The sequence below is a fragment of the Labrus mixtus genome, chromosome 4 (assembly GCF_963584025.1).
Source record: "Labrus mixtus chromosome 4, fLabMix1.1, whole genome shotgun sequence".
NCBI classification, from domain to species: domain Eukaryota; kingdom Metazoa; phylum Chordata; class Actinopteri; order Labriformes; family Labridae; genus Labrus; species Labrus mixtus.
The window spans coordinates 21,938,679-21,957,577 of record NC_083615.1 but is presented as its reverse complement, the minus strand read 5'-3'; the positions used below and the strand labels follow the sequence as shown (position 1 = coordinate 21,957,577).

Here is an 18,899-nt window from a genome sequence, read left to right as displayed (position 1 = left end):
TTTATATTAAATGCCTCCTAGTGGCCCTCCCTGATGTTGAGTTTCAGGAGAGTCATGGGGTCATCTTTGTTGTTTTCTCTTTCAGGAGATGATGAGGTGGACACTGTGGCACCAGTGGATCCTTATGAGCTGCTGGAAGCTGTGGAGATTCTGTCCAAGATGCCAAAAGACTTCTATGACAAAATAGTAAGTTTATACTATGTACCAGGATTATGCAAAATAATGATTGGATCATAAATCGATGATTGATGAATGTCTACTAAGCAGATAAAAAACATTTTAACTTCATCAGTTAGACACATGCACTGCCCCTGAAATCCTCCTGAGTGGTCTGTGCACATATGCATCTCAGAGCTGGATACTAGCAACGGTGTCCGACGCTATGATAACAGTTTTCGCCTTTTATATCAATACTACAAGTAATCAGACGTATTCACAGTATCAGCGAATGAGTGGTAAAGAACATACTTGCAAGCAGAGAAGAGTATGAAGTACCTTGGCTGTGCTCACAATGATCAGACCAGTTAATCAACCACGGAGTGATATAAAAGCCAACATCCCTGCCCATTCTATCGCAGCAAATTTTCCAGAATATTTCCTGCTGCGTTCACACATCGACTCACCCTCACTTCACATGGAAGTCTCTCAAAGTAGAAGAAAGCCACAAAAATCACCACAAGGAAAATTCCTCATTAGCTTTGTGGTATTGAAAATGTGTTTACTTGTAGTAGAAGGTTTTTTTTTTTTTTTTTTTCTTTACCCAAAGACTTCATAATCGTCAGACCCGTATCAAAAGTGATTCAATTACTTAATCAACATTCAAAGTAAAGGTCGGTGCTTAAAACAATTATTTGAAGGATGCTGGTATATCTCTGTTGTGCTGTGACAAGAAATTTAAAGCACATAATCCAGTTTGTCTGTGCGATTGAATTGAATGTGTGAATTTGCCTCTGCAGGAAGCTAAAAAGTGGCAGGAGAGGAAAGAAGCTCTAGAGGCCGTGGAGACTCTCATCAAGAACCCCAAAATAGAGAACGGAGAATACGGAGACCTCGTTAGATCACTGACCAAGGTAAACACTCCAGCACTTCGCCTTTATCATGAAGTAGACTAAAGGGCACTAAAGAGGAGCCCGAAGGATAAACATTTAAAACAAACCATGATTTCTCACCATGAGTCAATTCTTTGTAAAACGGACAATGTGATATGTCTTCATTGTAGACACTCTGCTCTTTTCTTTGCAGGTTGTGGGCAAAGATGCAAACGTGATGCTGGTGACGCTAGCAGCGAAATGTCTGGCTGGACTGGCCGCTGGTCTCAGGAAGAAGTTTGGAACATATGCAGGACATGTAAGCTGAAGAAAACAATATAATATGACAGAAAAGTTTAAATCAATTAACATATAATTACTTTTCAAGTAGACTGAAATGTCAAAGGAAAAGTTTGAGTTGTGTTGTGCCTTTTATGAAAAGGTCTGCTAATTCTTAATTCAGTGAAGTAAAGAGGAACAATTGACTGAATGTAGTTATACAATATTTTATACTTGATTCATTTTTTCAGGTTCATTTTTGGTTTTTTCTACCTTTTTTTTATTTTAGCGATAGGAAAGTGGATATAGTGAGAAATCGTGAAGATAGAGTGGGGCATGTCATGCGGGCAAGAAGCCACAGGTCGGATTTGAACCCGGGCCACCCGCTTTGAGGACTACAGCCTCCATACATGGCACATGTGCACTAACCACTAGCCTACTGAAGCCCCCCTTTTCAAGTACCGGTACCTTAAATGACATAATACCTGGTAGTGCTGATAGCAGCAGCCTATAGCGGTTATGTCGCATGCACCATGTACAGAGGCTATAGTCCTTGTTGCAGCGGCTGTGGGTGCAAATCCGACCTTGGACCTGCTTCATGTCCTCACCCAACTGCCTTCTCCCCACATTTTCCATTCAGCTGTCCTATCCAATAAAGGCAAAAGGCCCAAAACATAACTCAAAAACATTTTTAACTACAAAAGGAAAGACATAAAGACTTTGCTAAAATGAAACAACAATTAAACACACTACTATACCATCTTTCAAAGTCACTGGGTACTGCTGAATGTAATCCCTGTGTGTTATTTAGGTGGTTCCAACTCTTCTGGAGAAGTTCAAGGAGAAGAAGCCTCAGGTTGTCCAGGCCCTGCAGGAGGCTATGGACGCCATCTTTCACACAGTAAGTGTCGTATTTCTTACTTTGATCGAATATTCAGAAGTGAGTGGCTCATATTGAAACACCCAGAAACTTGTATGAGAGTAATAGTTATGAAGAAGGTGAAGGTGATCACAGTCCGTGATAACGCTCAAGATGCTTTTCACTTCTATGGCATGTGACCAGCTGGAGATGTGACTCTGTCAGGTGGGCTGAAACATGTGAAGCCATACTCAGTGTTATATACACATATACTGTCACTTTTAATACCTATTCTTCATTCTAAAAGTGTACGGCTGGCTGCACGACTTTTAAACATCTTTTCTCCCTCATTAGGTCATAATCATGAATTTAAAGAAAACAATGTAATATTGTTCTGTACATAAACCTTATGGGGCACACTTTTGATTTGGAAGAGTCCTATATTAAAGTGAAAGAGTTAAAGTGGGCAGTACGACTTGCAGGGTTATGGACTGTAAGCTACTTCACAACTACTGTACTGTAGCTTGTAGGAGTGCAAACTCCACAAAGTGAAAACAGACGGAACTAAAAGAGCTACACAGCTGTACACAAATTGTACATAGTGGATTTCGCTGAACACAATAGAAATCGTCAGACAGTCAGTTTCAACCTTTGTCGCTCTGGGAAACCTCTCAAGTCTTATGTACCGGTGCGACTAATATTCCAGATTCTACAGTAACTCATATTTTAGCGAAGTCGAGGCACAACAGATATCACACATCTTGTGATTTCGAGGACTGCTGTGCAGGGAAAACACCAATGTAACATCACATGCACTTATGTCTGCTCCATTTAAAAATAAAATTAAAAAAAACAATGGGTACAAATGACAAAATGTAGATTATTGTTTTAGGTGTGACCTCTTCAAGTGCAACTTAATACACCAAATAACTAACTCACAATGATGCCTGACTATAAAGGCCAGAGTCCTGCCACAGGTAACACCACTCAGCATGCTGCTCCTACTTCCTCTTTGGATGCAGCACGGATCCCCACTGAGCTAAAGTCAATTTAGTCGCATTAGGGATGTGACCGGTAAGCTACACACCGCGTGATTTAGACAATGTCTAAAATAGATCCTGCAGCTGGCAACGGGTACCTTTTATTACCCAATCACTGTTACTGCAATGAATCATAGGACCGTCAGGGCAACTGCTCACAACCTCGTTTCCATCGGGTTATACAGCTGTAATTATAACACAAGCACACAGGACAACTTACACTTATAGGTAAACTTGTACTGTTACAGCCTTCTTTGGCACCAGATGTCAGTGAGCCAGAGGGGTAAAGGTTGGGGAGGGAGACTGGCAGTACTTGCATGGAATGTTATGTATGTGGCTCAGTTGGTAGAGTCGGTCATCCCTTAACTGGAAGGTCGAGGGTTCGATCCCCAGCTCCTGCAGCAACATGTCCGGTGTATCCTTGGGCAAGACACTTGACCCTGAATTGCTCACGCTGCTTCGGTGGCAGTGTATGAATAGATTAGTGTTGTACTTACTCTCTGATGTACGTCACTTTGGATAAAAGCGTCTGCTAAGTACATTGTAAAAGCGCTGTGAGTTGTCTGAAGACTAGAAAAGTGTTGTACAAGCTCAAGTCCATTTACCATAAACGGTATCCAGGATGAGCGGAAAGGCGGTCAGGAAGGATGAAATACAACTTTCCTTATTACCCCCTTCATTTTTACTGCAGTCGGCATTTCTTCAAAAAGTCTTCAGTTGGCTCGGCATGACTCTACAGCAGTGCAGTCCCCAAAATTAACTTATTGACTACTGGTTTATTTACTGAGCACTTTATGACTTTCCTGCCTGCTTCAAAAGTGTTTCAACTTTTATAGCTAATCTTGTATCTCTTTTCTTTCCAGACCACTCTGCAGAACATGTCGGAGGATATCCTGGGTGTGATGGACAATAAGAATCCTTCTATAAAGCAGCATGCCTCTCTGTTTCTGGCCCGCTCCTTCAGACACTGCACACAGGCCACGCTGCCCAAGAGTGTCCTCAAACCCCTCTGTGCTGCTCTCATCAAGGTACACATCCTGACATAATACAGACGTTTATTGTGTCTGCTGGAATCACATTGAATGAAAAGAAATCTAATTATTAAAATGCTTCTCACAGTACAGTAAAACTACCTGTGATGATATAGCTACAGTTGGTGTGAGATGGAATTCTTAAACAAAACATTTAAGACATGAGGAAAGCATAAAAATGGCTGAATCGGGGTCATCATGAAATGTATTTCGACAACAATGGTCAACTTTGGACATTTTGGTCTCTCAGTCAGTTCTCTGGAAAGCTTTAAAAAAAGGGTGAAGGGCAGGAAAGCATTTTAAGATGATTTTTTAAATTGAAGACTTCCTGTTGTATCTAGATATCAGGCTGTAAAAGAAACAAGCTATGCCAAAGTTAGTGTCAGCTGAGCTCAGAGCGAGACTACCTCAAAACAAAGCTGGTAGCCCCTTCTGATGTGCTAACAGCCAAACAGTATCAGATAAACATGTTTTTGTTTGTTTTTAAATATGAAACTATGAAGCATGTATTTTATTTATTTTTACTTAAACAAAAGAAAACATCCTTCAAATATTCATAAATGAACCCTTTGATTTTATTCTTCAAACAACCCTTATTTTTACAAGGTTAAATATAGTTTTTGGTCACAAAAATCACATAAGTGACGAAGCTTGTGTTTTCAACGTGTCCCTGTTTTGTCTTTAAACCTCTCAGCAAGTGAACGACTCTGCTCCAGAGGTGCGTGAAGCTGCGTTTGAAGCCTTGGGGACGGCCATGAAAGTGGTCGGGGAGAAAGCTGTTAACCCCTTCCTGAGTGACCTGGATAAACTCAAACTGGATAAGGTGAGGATCAGCAGCAGAGTGAAGGGTTGATGAAACTCTCATCAGCTCCTGTTTTTATTAACATGAACTGATGAAATGCTGTCCTCTTTGCCGTATGTTCACAGATAAAGGAGTGTGCAGATAAAGTGGAGCTTCCTGGAGGAAAGAAGGGTGCAGGTGGAGGTGCAGATAAGAAGCCAGCAGCTAAGGCTCCTCCCCCTGCTGAAGCCCCACCCAAATCCTCTGGCCCACCCAAGAAGAGCCAAGCTTCTGCAGCCAGCAAGGTACAGTATGTTCAAAGCACATGCAGACAACGCAAATGTATTTAGAATAGTTCTGAACTAAAGCAAAACACAACTAGACACAATTCAGCTGTCACTACCTTGATGTCCAGTTCATATTCAATAAAAGGACAGAATTCCATTCATCATATATTACTGTTGAGCAACATTTATTAAAGCTTGAAGCAGTACATTCTAACATAAGGTTATTTCTGTGTCTCCTTTGCAGCCTTCTGCAGGTCCAGCTAAGAAAGGAAAACCAGCTGCAGCAGCTGGTGGAAAAACCAAGAAAACATCAGACAACAAAGAAGTGGTAGAGACTGAACTCTCTGTAAGTCAAACATTTCCCCTTCAGTTTATCACTCTGCAGTCTACGAGACACCCTTTTTAAAACTTCTTCCAAGAAGAGTTCTCATCCCTTCTTCTCTCCCCCACCCCTATTATCTAGTTTTGTCTTTGAGCATTGTTGTCTGTTGTTGTCTTTGAGCATTCTGCATCATTTGCGTGGTTGATATATAATTCTGTCAAGGAGATTTTGAATGAGTGGGCAGAAACCTGAACAAAACAAACATTTTTTTAAATGTACTGAATGTTGCCTAAGATTTCTGATGCCGCTGTGCTTCTGTAGAGCAGTCAGTCGATGGCAGACTGTTTTAGAATTTGTTGAGGTCAGTAGAGAACGACAGTGTTAGACTGCTTTACCACCTAAAGTAAGAATGTTTCTAAGTCTTATGACGAGGTGGAGGAAGTCTAACTCCTTCACTATTTTATTTAATGTGTGTCAGATTGAGGTGTGTGAAGAGCTGGCAGCTGGTGTTCTTCCTGCCTCCTGTCTGCAGCAGCTGGACTCCGCTAACTGGAAGGAGAGACTGGCCAGTATGGAGGAGTTCCAGAAGGTAAAAGATCTCTTTTTTTTTTTTTTTTTTTTTTTTTTTTTTTTTCTTCCTTGAAGACATAGTAAATTTATAACCAATGAATTTAATCCAAATATATTTCAACTTTTTTCTCATGAGAATAAAAAAAGATAAAGAAGATAGCTGATTGTGTTCTCAAATTAAATGATTACACTTTAGGACTGTAGCTGAAAAAAATGTGCCAGTCGGCTTAAATTAATAAAACTTAATTTAACATGAAAATGATTTTTACATTTTCTTTTTAGACTGAAATGCCAAACATGTTCATGTCCAGTGTCTCAGATTGGATGTCATAATAATTGAATAATGATCTTTTGTGAGTTAAACGTTTTGTCATGGGCAGAACATTTTTTTTTAAATCTGTTGCGCAGCAGAAACGTATTTTAGTTGATTGTTTTCTGCCCATGTCTGCTTAGGGTGATGGTTCTCAAACTTTCTGTCATGCACAAAAAGGGGGGTGCTCCCCACACTTTGAAAAGTACTGACTGAGGGCCTCAGAAGACTTCCATCTTTAAATATTTCCAAATGTAACAGAACAAAATGCAAAGAAAATAGAAATGATCTGTGGCTTGTTTTGGTATCTATTCATTGAACTTTTTTGTCACTTTTTTATTGCAATAACTAGTAATTGTTTTGTGTGAAATAATTTAAGCTTTACCCCGCTGACCTGTTCCTATCTGTAATATGCAGGAATGTCACATAGTAGTTCTTGTGTTTCAGGCTGTTGAGACTATGGATAAGGCTGTGATGCCCTGCCAAGCTTTAGTCCGGATGTTAGCCAAGAAACCCGGCTGGAAAGAGACAAACTTCCAGGTAAATGTGCTGCCTACAGAGCTGATCTGGATATTATGCCAATTCTGCGGGGTTTGACTTTTCCAGTATCTCATGCTGAATGTTTTTCCGGCTTAGTAGCCCTGGTGAAGCCCAGGGAATCATTAAGAGACTGAGATGTTCCTATTCTAAGTCCCTTGTCTCCTCTCTCTCAGGTGATGCAGATGAAGCTGCATGTCGTGGCTCTTATAGCTCAGCGGGGACAGTTTTCAAAGACCTCAGCGTCTGTTGTGTTGGAGGGTTTGGTGGATAAGGTTGGAGACGTCAAATGTGGTGGAAATGCCAAAGAGGGACTGACTGCTATTGGAGAGGCCTGCTCTCTGCCTTGGACTGCAGAACAGGTTTGATGCCCCTTTTTTTTTGTTTGTGTTTTGGACAGGAAAGCATTTCTGCAAAGAAAATGAACTGTCTAATAGATAACTGAAGATAATAGATAAGCTGTATTTACATGGTTTGTTTTTATTTGCCAGCTTGTGTCAATGGTATTTGCACAGAAGAACCCCAAAAATCAGGCCGAAAGTCTGAACTGGCTGGCTAATGCCATGAAGGAGTTTGGATTTGCTGGGTAAGTTAGCAGGCATTTTTATATTTAGTCATTGAAATACTCAGGTCAGTGTAACTCTTATAATAAATTATCTTCATTTAGGGTTGATTATCTTTCCTGATAATTATACATGTTTTATCAATGTCTTGGCAAAGATATTACAGCACAACACACCATGCTATCTGTAAACATTAAACCTCGATCTGTCTTGCACTCTCTTTCTCTTTCTGTCCAGCATCAATGTGAAGGCTTTCATCAACAACGTGAAGACGGCTCTGGGAGCGACTAACCCCGTTATTCGGTCGTCTGCCATCACCCTGCTGGGAGTCATGTACCTGTACATGGGAGCTCCTCTGCGCATGTTCTTTGAAGATGAGAAGCCCGCTCTCCTCGCTCAGATTGACGCCGAGTTTGAGAAGGTAGAGACAGAGTCAGAGAATCAAAGATGTTTCCTTCACATTCAAAGTATTTGATGCTATGGAATAAAAAACTAAAGAGCTTCTCTCCAGCTGAACATCCTGACATGTTACTGTCAGAGAGTGACATGAAACCAAAAAAATTAGAAGTCTGTTTGTTTTTTCCTCAAAGATGCAGGGACAGTCTCCACCGGCTCCAACCAGACTCGCCAAGAAGGCAGCTGCGATGGATGCTGGTGATGATGGAGAGGAGCAGGAAGAAGATGGAGGAGGAGGAGGAGGACAAGACATCATGGATCTGCTGCCCAGAACAGATATCAGGTAACAGAGTGAAGGACACAGGCTCTCAGCCAACCTACATTTATACAAAACAGCCTGTTTGTTTGTTTTTTTTTCAGCCGCTTCCTGAAGCCGTTTATTGGAGCAGTTCAAATATACTGATTGTGATACTGTCATAGAGTCAGGTACTAAGAGTCTGTCTTCCTTTCCTCTCCTCCTTTTAGTGACAAGATAACGCCTGATCTGGTGTCAAAGATTGAGGATAAGAACTGGAAGATCAGGAAGGAGGGTCTTGATGAGACTGCGGCCATCATCTCCGAGGCCAAGTTCATCACAGCCAACATCGGGGATCTGCCTTTGGCCCTGAAAGGTCGACTCGGTGACTCCAACAAAATCCTGGTGAGTCAAAGAACTGGCCTGTCCTGCAGGATGTCTGTAGATTTTAAATGATGTGCCAGCACTTGATCTAAAGGCTGGTAGCTTTGTTTGACATGGATTTAAGATTATTTTCACAGTAAAAGGTAAATGTGTAAATCATCTGTTTTTGGTGTTCAGGTCCAGCAGACCCTGACTATCCTACAGCAGCTGGCAACAGCAATGGGACCTGGACTCAAGCAGCATGTTAAGGCACTGGGAATCCCTGTGATCACTGTGCTAGGAGACAGCAAGGTACTGGGCCAATACGCTGATATCAGAAACACCTGCAATAACACACATTTGTTTCCCCATTAAATAGCAGCAATGCCATGAGAAGATGGAAATGTGTTGAACTATGTGTTGCTGATGCATATCATCTTCCTCCTCTGTAGGTTAATGTACGAGCAGCTGCCATGGCAACTCTACAAGCCTGGGTGGAGCAGACCGGGATGAAGGATTGGCTGGAAGGAGAAGACTTTTCAGAGGAGCTGAAGAGAGAGAATCCCTTCCTACGGCAGGAGGTACACACACACACACACACACACATACTGTACATGATGATTGTATCAGGAGAATAGTCCTGTAGTGAAATCCGTGGGATTATCAGTCATTAAAACGTCTTTTTCTCCCCAAGGTGCTCGGCTGGTTAGCAGAGAAACTTCCCACCCTGAGGAGCGTCCCCGCAGATCTCATGCTGTGTGTCCCTCAGCTCTACATCTGCCTGGAGGACCGAAACGGAGACGTGAGGAAGAAAGCTCAGGATGCCCTGCCCACCTTCATGATGCACATTGGCTACGACAAGATGCTCAAAGCTACTGGGAAACTCAAAGTATTTATCTCATTTATTGTGCTGTTGTTTACAAGCATCTAAATCATCGTCTGCCTCGTCCCAAGTATTAAATGTCTCTGTCCTCACATCTCTGCAGACGTCCTCTAAGGATCAGGTGGCAGGCATGTTGGAAAAAGCTCGGGCTGTGATGCCGGCTAAACCTGCAGCTCCTGCCAAAGCTGGAGGAAAAGGCTCTGCAGAGCCGAGAGCACCCTCAGGTATGTTTGAGAACACAGAAAAAAGATATCAAGACTCTTTACAACCGCAGTATCAGTTTCCCAGCGTCTGTTCTACTAGAAATGTAATGCATTATGTAAAGTAGGTTAGGGTTCTAACAGCTGATGGAACTCTGATCCAGTTCAAAATCAGCAAAAAATAACTAATGTATTAAATGTATAATATAGGAATCTTGATCCGGTTGATGTTGCACTTTTGTCTCTCAGACCAAAACAAACTCCCTCAGTGCAATTGTACCCTTGTGACAATACTCCATTATGCCTCTGTGTTTGTGTTGCCTGAGTTTGGGCTGCACTGTTATTGTGTTAACAAGGGTCACATTGAGAAGTCCTTGAAATAAATGCAACATATAAACATATTTACACACACAGAAATGTTGACTCATGTGTGTGTCCTGCAGCCACCAGGTCTCAGCCAGCTGCTGATGATTGTGACAGTAAACCTGAGGTGAAGAAGGTCCGAGGAGGAGCGGCTGCGAAGAAGGTATGTCTGTCTGAATCAGCTCCAGTGTTCGGTCTCAACTGTGCAAAAACACAAACACACAACTTTTGATAATTACTGACTGCCCCTTTTTTATTTTTTACCACACAGATGCTCAGATTCTTTTTCTTAGAGACTGAAAACATAATGAGCGTCAGACTCAGAAGAAGTCCTTTTGAAAGATTATGATGCAGGCAGTTTCACAGACAGCAGAATACACAAAACTTGAACTACATATTAGCCCTTTAAACCCCAAAACATGTCAAAGTAGGGCCTGGGTTGAAAATTATTGTGATTCTCCTTCAGCTCTGTACATACTCGCATGTCGACCCTTTAGTACCTCAGTTGTCAGTTCTGTTGGTTGTTGTTTATATCCAGCATTAGATTTTTTCCTTTTCTGTCTATGCACATTTAGTTTGTATCAGTCATTTCATTACCTTGAAGTATAAACGTAATGTGGTTTTTCTACTCACCCAGCCCTCCTCCCCTCCTGAGGAATCCGCCCCTCCCCCTCCCTCCAAGGACAAGGACAGTAATGCTAGTAAAAAGCCACTGGGCAAAGGCAAGGCTGCAGCTGGCAGTCAACAGGTAGATGTGAGGCAGGGTACCTTGGGATGAAACTCGGTCCACAACTTCTTAACTCTTCATGTCCGTGCTGTGAACTCAGTGAGCTGCAGACGTGGACAGAGTTTCTCTGTGGACGCTCTGCGTGTTCGGGTCTCAGCTCAGTCTAACCTCGTCTCTCTCTGGTCACTAATACTGAATATACAACTGTAACACCAAATGCACAGGGCTTGTGAGGTGAAAAGTTCACGGAGACTTGTTTCTTGCTTTTAACATGTAACCATGACGACTCTATTTGCATGAAGGGTCTCATGTCACTTGAATTTGGTCAGGTGTGTGTGTTTGCCGTTTTCTTTTATGGTTTGAATTAATATCACATAAGGACCGTGTGTGTGTTTGTTAACCTGCACTGAGGTCTTCTCAGCATAACAGCCATTTATCTTCCGTTTCTAGTCTTACTGCCTTTCACATAAACACACACATATCCTTCACTCTCTATATACACACCTTCATGAGTCCACATCCACAGGCAGAGCCTGTTGCTTCCTCGCCCTCACACTGTTTTGTTGCCGCCCCTCTCAGGGTGCAGCTGGCAAGAAGCCTGCAGCCAAAGGCCTGAAGGATGATGAAGATAGGTCCGGGCCAATCTTCGTCCTTATCCCCAATGCTAAGGAGCAGAGGATCAAGGAGGAGAAGCAGCTGAAGGTACCTGATGAGCTGAATGTGTTTGTTTACTTTATATGACGAGGTTATATAAGCAGAGATCTTAACACACTGTTAAAGCTGAGTAATATATACTACTAATAAAATCTTTGAGACAGTGTTTTTATCTATTAGATGCTATGATCAGCTTCACCATCGTTGTCACAGAGAATAATTAGTTATAGCTCGTTTAAAACTTAGACCATAAAAGAAAGATGCACATACCTGTACAGAAACAACATGGTCAAATCGATGAACACAACAGGTGATGAAAGTCATCAAATGTTTCTTGCTAACAGCCCCCTAAAGCACCACATGTTAGAAAGGAGAATAATAAGCTGGATGTCACTGATTTAACAAAAGGTTAAACGTTAAACCTTTGTGCAGAGCAGTCAGACTCCAACCCTTCTGAGATTAAAACGACCAAAGGTCAAGAGGCCACTGTTAAATAAGATCATTTAAACAGTCTTCTGTTTTCTTTGTGGGGGAATTTAAACTCCACCTTTTGTAGGTCATGTTAGAAGCTGTACAGTAGGAACATTTTGGGAAGGAGTTCCTGATATATTTTTGGGCCTTTCATGGACAGGACAGTGGATAGAGTTTGAAATTGGGGCCAAAGAGAGTAGGGGAACGACCGTAAGGTAATGAGCCACATGTCTGATTCGAACACGGGCAGTCTGCTTCCAAGACTACAGCCTCTGTACATGAGGGCATGCAAACTAACCACTCGGCCACCAGCACCCCAAGAGCTCCTGGCTTTGAGTTATTATTTAGAAGTTTCAGCTTGTGCTGCTGTGAGAATTATTTATTGGTGTCTGAAAACAACTCGTATTAGAATAAGCTCCAGGACTTAAAGGAACACACTTTTGAACGACAAAAGTTTGAGTAAAAAATGTAAATGTATTAAGTAAAACATTCTTCATCCGTAGGTCTTGAAATGGAACTTCATGACTCCTCGAGATGAATATGTGGAGCAGCTGAAGACTCAGATGTCCACCTGCTTTGCTAAGTGGCTGCAGGACGAGCTCTTCCACTTCGACTTCCAGAGACACGTCAAGGCCATCGGAGTCATGATCGAGGTAGCGTCTAGTCCCTTTACTACAAGTTTTGGGGGAGCATAAAAGTGGTCGGCTTGATGTAGTCATTTAACCACTGTGTGTGTGTTTGTATTTGTCAGAGGATGGAGAATGAGAGCGAGGCCACCATAAGCTGCCTGGACCTGATCCTGAAGTGGTTCACCCTGCGCTTCTTTGACACCAACACCACAGTCCTGATGAAGGTGTTGGAGTATCTGAAGCTGCTGTTTGCCATGCTGAACAGAGAGGACTACCACCTGACTGAGTACGAGGCCAACTCCTTCATCCCCTACCTCATACTTAAGGTGAGAACACATGAAACTCAAAGAGACCACAACAAATCTCTCTGAAGCTTCCTTCTCAGTTTCCTCTCCTCTTCTTCTTCTTCTTTAGGTCGGAGAGTCCAAGGATGGGGTTCGTAAGGATGTGCGAGCCATACTGGGAATGCTGTGTAAGGTTTACCCTGCATCCAAGGTCTTCCCTTTACTGATGGATGGAACCAAATCCAAGAACTCCAAACAGAGAGCAGGTAGGTTTTTGCACACAGATTGCAAACTGGTCAAGACCTTGTGCCCATGAAATGTTATTTTTATAGAGATAAAAGGACTGGCAGGTCATGGTGTAGGAGAAAAACTGTGGTTTCTATAACAGCAACATCTTTACATCCATCATTGTATAATAGACTATACGTTTATTTAATGTTTATTTGTGTAAGGACAAGTATGAAGCAAGTTAACCGATGCCACACAGTACAGCACTTATAGCCTGAGCTCATTTGCAAAGCCCATCCCTAAATGAGCCATAAACATGAAATACATAAAACTCAGTCAGTGTCTAATCTGAGCTCTGCAGGTAAGACATTCCACATATTGATCACCTGAACACAGAAGGCTCTTTGTCAAAGGGACGAGTACTTTACAGTCTCCATTGAGAGCCCCTTTCTACAATCTGCCTCCTTTCTAAGTAATTTCTCCGTTGTTTATCATCATCAGTGTTGGTTGTTGTATGCACTACTTGTGACCAGGAAGTTACACAATAAATGAAATGTGAAAAAGTCTTAGAGTACAATTAAACTGTTTGCAGCATGAAATGCTAATCCCAGCTTTTTTCTTCGTTTTGTCTAGCTTTATGATAGCCTTTCACAGAGCAACTTTCATAGAAACAAAGAATATCATGCCAAATGATAAAATCATTAGTTTTGCATGAGTTGAGAAAAACTACAGTTTTTTTAAAAATTGTAAAGAAGTACACAAGCTCTAAATCAGCCCAACCTGCTCTGTTTGATTGGAAGCCTCTTTCTAACCACATTGTTTCCGTTGTGTCCCAGAATGTCTGGAGGAGTTGGGATGTTTAATAGAGGGCTATGGGATGAATGTATGCCAACCCACGCCTGCAAAGTCTCTGAAGGAGATCGCTGTTCACATTGGTGACAGAGACACGTCTGTCCGCAACGCTGCGCTGAACACCGTGGTGGCCGTCTACAACGTCTGTGGGGAACAAGTCTACAAACTCATAGGAAATGTATGAAAGCGCTAACGCCTTTGTCAGACTTGATAAGGAGTTTAAAAACATAAGCCTAACCCCTTCCACCTTAACGTGACCCTTTTCTCTCACCCCTCCAGTTGTCAGAGAAAGACATGAGCATGCTGGAGGAGAGAATCAAGCGCTCAGCGAAGAAGACTGCTGCAGCTCCCGCCAAGCCGAGCGCGCCAGAAAGATCTCAGAGAGAGCACCCTACAAACCCCAACGCCACCTTTCTCCGCAAACCTGCACAGGAAGACCCGAACAAACTCAAGTAGGTCCTCTTTGACTCAGGGCTACGGGGAATTTTACCTCGGCTGAACAAAAAACCAAGAAGGAGGCTGATAATATTAAATCACCCCAAAGATTATTCAAATATTTAATGCCCTTGCTGATATATTAAGTATATTATTTTTGTAGGGTTGTGCAGAGACGTTATTATCCGTATTTGTTCAACCAAAATAAACGCTGTATTCGGATAGAAGTGGGTGTGGCTTATCCCGGATATGTTTTTATTTTTTTGCTTTCTTGCAGCAATTATCATAAAGGATGACGAGAACAGACGTAATCAAATGACAGATGAAAATTATATTATTAGAGTCACGTTAATTCTGGCTATGCAGATGTTTGTGCCTTCAAAGCGTCACATTGATTTACTATTGAAACATATTTCTACCTCCTCTTACTGTCCTTTTAATCTAAACTGTCTGGATGCTTAGTCAGAATTCAATGAAACTATGATGGCTTTACATCTTTAATGAATGAAAATTGACTGAGACAAAAGCTACAACGTGTTGAAACACCGGGCTTTCATGTGCCATCGCTGCCCACAGTATCTCCTCCTAGCGTCCACCTCTTTCCTCCTCACAGTGTGGTCATATTAGGCTGTTTCTGGCTTGGATTGTGCTGCTGTCTCGTTTTGGCTAGTTTGATTGTATAATAACTTACAGAATATTCCAAATATGTTTAGATAAACTGTATTTAAATAATATCACGTCTAAGCACAGCATTCAGGTGAGAGTAGGTAATGAGTCTCTATTAGCGCTGCACGAGTCTAGCTATAATGTGAATCAGGATTTTTCTCCCGGAGAATAGACATCACGATTCTCTCGCGAAAACTGCGTCTTGGGGTCTCCCCCAGAAACTTTGAACCCCCTTTGAAACATTTATTTTCTGACTTAATTTGAATTCACCTGTTTCTGCCTTTCTGCACAACTGTCTACGTATGATCTAATCTTTTTGTCCTTTTTTTTGTGTCCTTTTTTCAAATCTCTTTCAGTGTTCATCAGAAACATGTTCACACAATGATGAATGTATTCATGTGAACACTTTGATAAACGTGTGGACTGGAGAGTTGTAATGTTACTGCACTATTCTATCCCTGCACAACTTATAAAGCTGTAGCTTTAAACAAGTAACCCATGTATAGCTGATATATAACTTAGTATGACATTACTTAGTTTTATTTATGCAAGAATTGCAAACTATATGGGAGTTAAACATAACCCAGGATGTGATTACTTTCTGAGACACATGGTCATGCAGCGAGGACCTGGTCTTAATATTTTCTTTTACTAGGTTCTTGTTATTAGAGGTTGGGACCATAGACTGTAACTCCTTACAAACCAACAAAACTCATTTTTTCAAAACTTTCTCTTGCGTCTCCATTATCACAACAGGTGAGCCTTGTGTAGGGTGCTTGTTATGAAGACACAGCAAAACCAAGAGCGAGCTGAATCACATTGGCAGCAAGTAGCTGCAAAAACATATTTACTAATAAGAAAACAAATGAGGTCAGAAACATAGGCTACTTTGGGCGGCCCGCCCGCGTGTCACCTACGTGTTGGGAACACGGATGTGAGCGCAGCTCGTTCTGAATGGGGGAAAAAGGAGCAAGTGACTCTCCGTCATTTAGAAATAAGGTCACATGTACGTGTGAATCTATTAGCTGCCACAAAGGCTACGTTAACAAACAATCTCACATAAACTTTTTGCAACATCTCTGCGCCTGCCTTGAGCGCACTGAAGGCGAGTGACTTGAGTGCCTTATGTTGTCGCTGCACTGACATGAAAAGCAATATTTGTTTGTAGTCGTTTTGTTCCGCTCTGTCAGACTTGCTGCCTTTTTTCTTTTCATGGAGTAGAGATGAGCAGCATATCTTGATAAAGACTTTTGATGACTCTTACTTGTACGTTTGGTAACGTTGAGTCCAGGCGGGGACGTAATGCAGCTGATATTGGTACGCTGTGATGGCTAGATGCTGCTGTCGTTTGTTGTTTAGAGTTATTTAATGTGCTGTTCAGCTGTGCTTTATGATGTATTGTATGAAAGTTAAAATTACATTACAAAACTATTTCATGTTATGTTTTGGGTGTTTTTTCAGACAGCTTTTGGGCTGTATGTGACAACACTGCCTCTGTAATGGCTACGCATGTACTCTGAACTGGAGTTACGTCCAGTAACTACTCGTTTCCCTGAGCTATATGGATCAAGTGTAAACTTAACTAAGACAGCATTTTTTTTTTTAGTGGAGGAAATTCAGATATTACGATATTGACGTAATTTACAGATTGGATATCCAACTAACGGCACCGATCCACGTAACTGATTAAGACAGATTGTTGGTCACTAAAAAATTATCAGCTTGTACAATCCCTCTTTTGAAGACGTTCAGACTGAACTGCAGGAAGTGTCCACAAATCATCAACACGTTTAGATGAGATGGAACAGCTCCTTCTATGTGATCTGAAGTATCAATCAATCTTTATTGTATAGTGTCTACTCAAAACAAGTGTTATCTCGAGACACTTTACAAAAAGCAGGTAAAAGACCTTACTTTTTGCTATATTACAAAGACCTGGCTTAATCCACCATGAGCACTTTAGCAAAGCAGCAAAAGTTACAGTGGTAAGAAAAAAACTGCCTTATTAAAAGGCAGAAATCTTCAGGCCGGATCCCCGGCTCATGACAAAACAGCCTTCACAGGCCTAGACTGTGCAGGGCTTAGTACATTTCTTACAGTCTACAATATTTAATTTGAAAACCTGACAGTTGTTGCTGCTTCAGTATCGACACATGAATCTAAATTGGATCGGAACTGGAAAAAAATGGACCGGTGCATCGCTAATAGTTTGAAGGGATTTTAAAGAAATCCTCCTGCCTGACACAAAGCTTTCACTGCCGAGCTATTCATGAATCCTCCCCCAATCCGAGGCAGCGAGAGCCCGCTATCTGCGAGTAGAGAGAAAAGCTCACGAATGACTTCCGTAATGTGGACTGAACAAAACAAACTTCAACTGGGGTTTTTTTTTAAATGGATATTAATACATATTGCTGAAATGACAGTTTCTTACTTTCCATTTTTACGTTGCGGAAGTTTGACTGAAATGAAGCCACAGTCTCAGGGAATGAATGCAGAGGGAGGGGCAGAGGAAGATGACTGCAGCTGCAGGGCTTCAGACGGGGCATTCTGCGTCAATGAAGTGCAGAACATTTAAACGGACTTCCTTTTTAAAATTCCTGATAATAACGAGCATATTCAGACATAAAAATGATCGGTATCCATCTCATTATCCGTGCCTCTTAATCTTATTCTTTTTTTTTATCAATGGTGCTTCATCAGGTTGTTTATGATGAGACAAAACTCTGATCCACAAATGAATCGCTGCACATCATCACTTTGCATATGCCCTTCCCGTATTTCATGACACACAAATCTCAAGACAAACCTGCTCCCCTCTTTGTTGGAAAAAAAAGAAACAAGAACACTGCCCGTCTTTTAAACTGATGTGGAATCTCTTGATACCTGACTTTACCAACTGTTCTTCTTCATGCATGTTCTCTGTTCTTTGACCCATCCATCTCTCTGATCTGTCAGATCATTAATAGAACTCCCGACTGCAGTTTGATTCATGCCATCAGTCTTTGAATGTTTATGTTCTGCCTGAAACCAATCCGTCCTACTCTTCTTGTCCTTGTTTTCTGAGTCACTGCATGTTGGGGTTGCTCTCACAGACACTTACTTTAAAGGCACATTGGGCCACTTAACCTTCTCCTTTGTGTCTGTGAAACCAACCTGTGTGTGTGTGTACGCATCGTCATCTGCCTGTCTGTCTCTTAAGCCTTCATCTTTCTTCCTGTGTGATTTCCTTCTTTCTCTGCTTTGCCTGCCTTCCTCTCTGGAGCAGAATAATGTATCGCACATATAGGATGTAAGTACCTCCTCCTCCTCCTCGTCCTCCTCATCCCTCTTTTTTTCTTCTACGTGTTGTCATCGTCAGGACTCCTCTGAATGCAACCTACTACAACAAACCATTCAGAAAACGAATGAGACGTTTGAGTTGAAGTCACCGTGCATTTTCACATTCTTGAGAAAGCACCAGACTCACGCTCAGAACGTCCTGCAACCACTTTAAATATAGTTTTGTTTCTTCTCCCCCATCACGCCTTTTGTCTTGTGTGTGTTTGTGTTAACTGCTACTGGATATGTGATGATGCCTGCAAATATTGAGGGACACTGAGTATTGAAACATCAGCTTTCTGACAGGTGGAATAAGGTCTTTGTGTGTGGCCATGGCCACAGCAGGGTTTAGAGAACACACCATGTTTTGACATGGATTTCTGTTTAAATACATAATAATGCCTTAATAACTTTATAATTAGATTGTGGAGTGGCATTGAATAGCCTTTACTTTGCAAGTTTTACTTCACCCCGTAAATATTAGGATAAGCACTTTGCGCACTGGGAACTATTTGACCGTTATTTGAA

The 18,899-nt window shown here is 41.7% G+C and overlaps 2 protein-coding genes across 3 annotated transcripts in view; one reads left to right on the top strand and one right to left on the bottom strand.

Moving 5' to 3' along the window:
* Positions 1-18,899, bottom strand: part of LOC132973117 (zinc finger protein 3-like) — a 260,609-nt gene that overhangs the window by 11,849 nt on the left and 229,861 nt on the right. The gene's annotated exons all lie outside the window — the stretch shown is intronic.
* ckap5 (cytoskeleton associated protein 5) overlaps positions 1-18,899 on the top strand; it is a 36,159-nt gene that overhangs the window by 7,715 nt on the left and 9,545 nt on the right. Inside the window, exons 7-33 of one of the 2 annotated variants that reach the window (XM_061036362.1) lie at positions 86-186; positions 957-1,070; positions 1,243-1,347; positions 2,119-2,208; positions 4,070-4,234; positions 4,932-5,060; positions 5,165-5,323; positions 5,550-5,651; positions 6,106-6,216; positions 6,955-7,047; positions 7,221-7,406; positions 7,536-7,630; positions 7,845-8,028; positions 8,198-8,346; positions 8,529-8,703; positions 8,860-8,973; positions 9,114-9,242; positions 9,356-9,550; positions 9,648-9,768; positions 10,188-10,270; positions 10,745-10,855; positions 11,414-11,536; positions 12,463-12,612; positions 12,711-12,914; positions 13,003-13,138; positions 13,937-14,130; positions 14,232-14,404. In XM_061036362.1, the coding sequence (XP_060892345.1) occupies positions 86-186; positions 957-1,070; positions 1,243-1,347; positions 2,119-2,208; positions 4,070-4,234; positions 4,932-5,060; positions 5,165-5,323; positions 5,550-5,651; positions 6,106-6,216; positions 6,955-7,047; positions 7,221-7,406; positions 7,536-7,630; positions 7,845-8,028; positions 8,198-8,346; positions 8,529-8,703; positions 8,860-8,973; positions 9,114-9,242; positions 9,356-9,550; positions 9,648-9,768; positions 10,188-10,270; positions 10,745-10,855; positions 11,414-11,536; positions 12,463-12,612; positions 12,711-12,914; positions 13,003-13,138; positions 13,937-14,130; positions 14,232-14,404 (3,691 nt within the window). The remainder of the gene's footprint in view (positions 1-85; positions 187-956; positions 1,071-1,242; positions 1,348-2,118; positions 2,209-4,069; positions 4,235-4,931; positions 5,061-5,164; positions 5,324-5,549; positions 5,652-6,105; positions 6,217-6,954; positions 7,048-7,220; positions 7,407-7,535; positions 7,631-7,844; positions 8,029-8,197; positions 8,347-8,528; positions 8,704-8,859; positions 8,974-9,113; positions 9,243-9,355; positions 9,551-9,647; positions 9,769-10,187; positions 10,271-10,744; positions 10,856-11,413; positions 11,537-12,462; positions 12,613-12,710; positions 12,915-13,002; positions 13,139-13,936; positions 14,131-14,231; positions 14,405-18,899) is intronic. The other variant, XM_061036363.1, reaches the window with a different exon arrangement.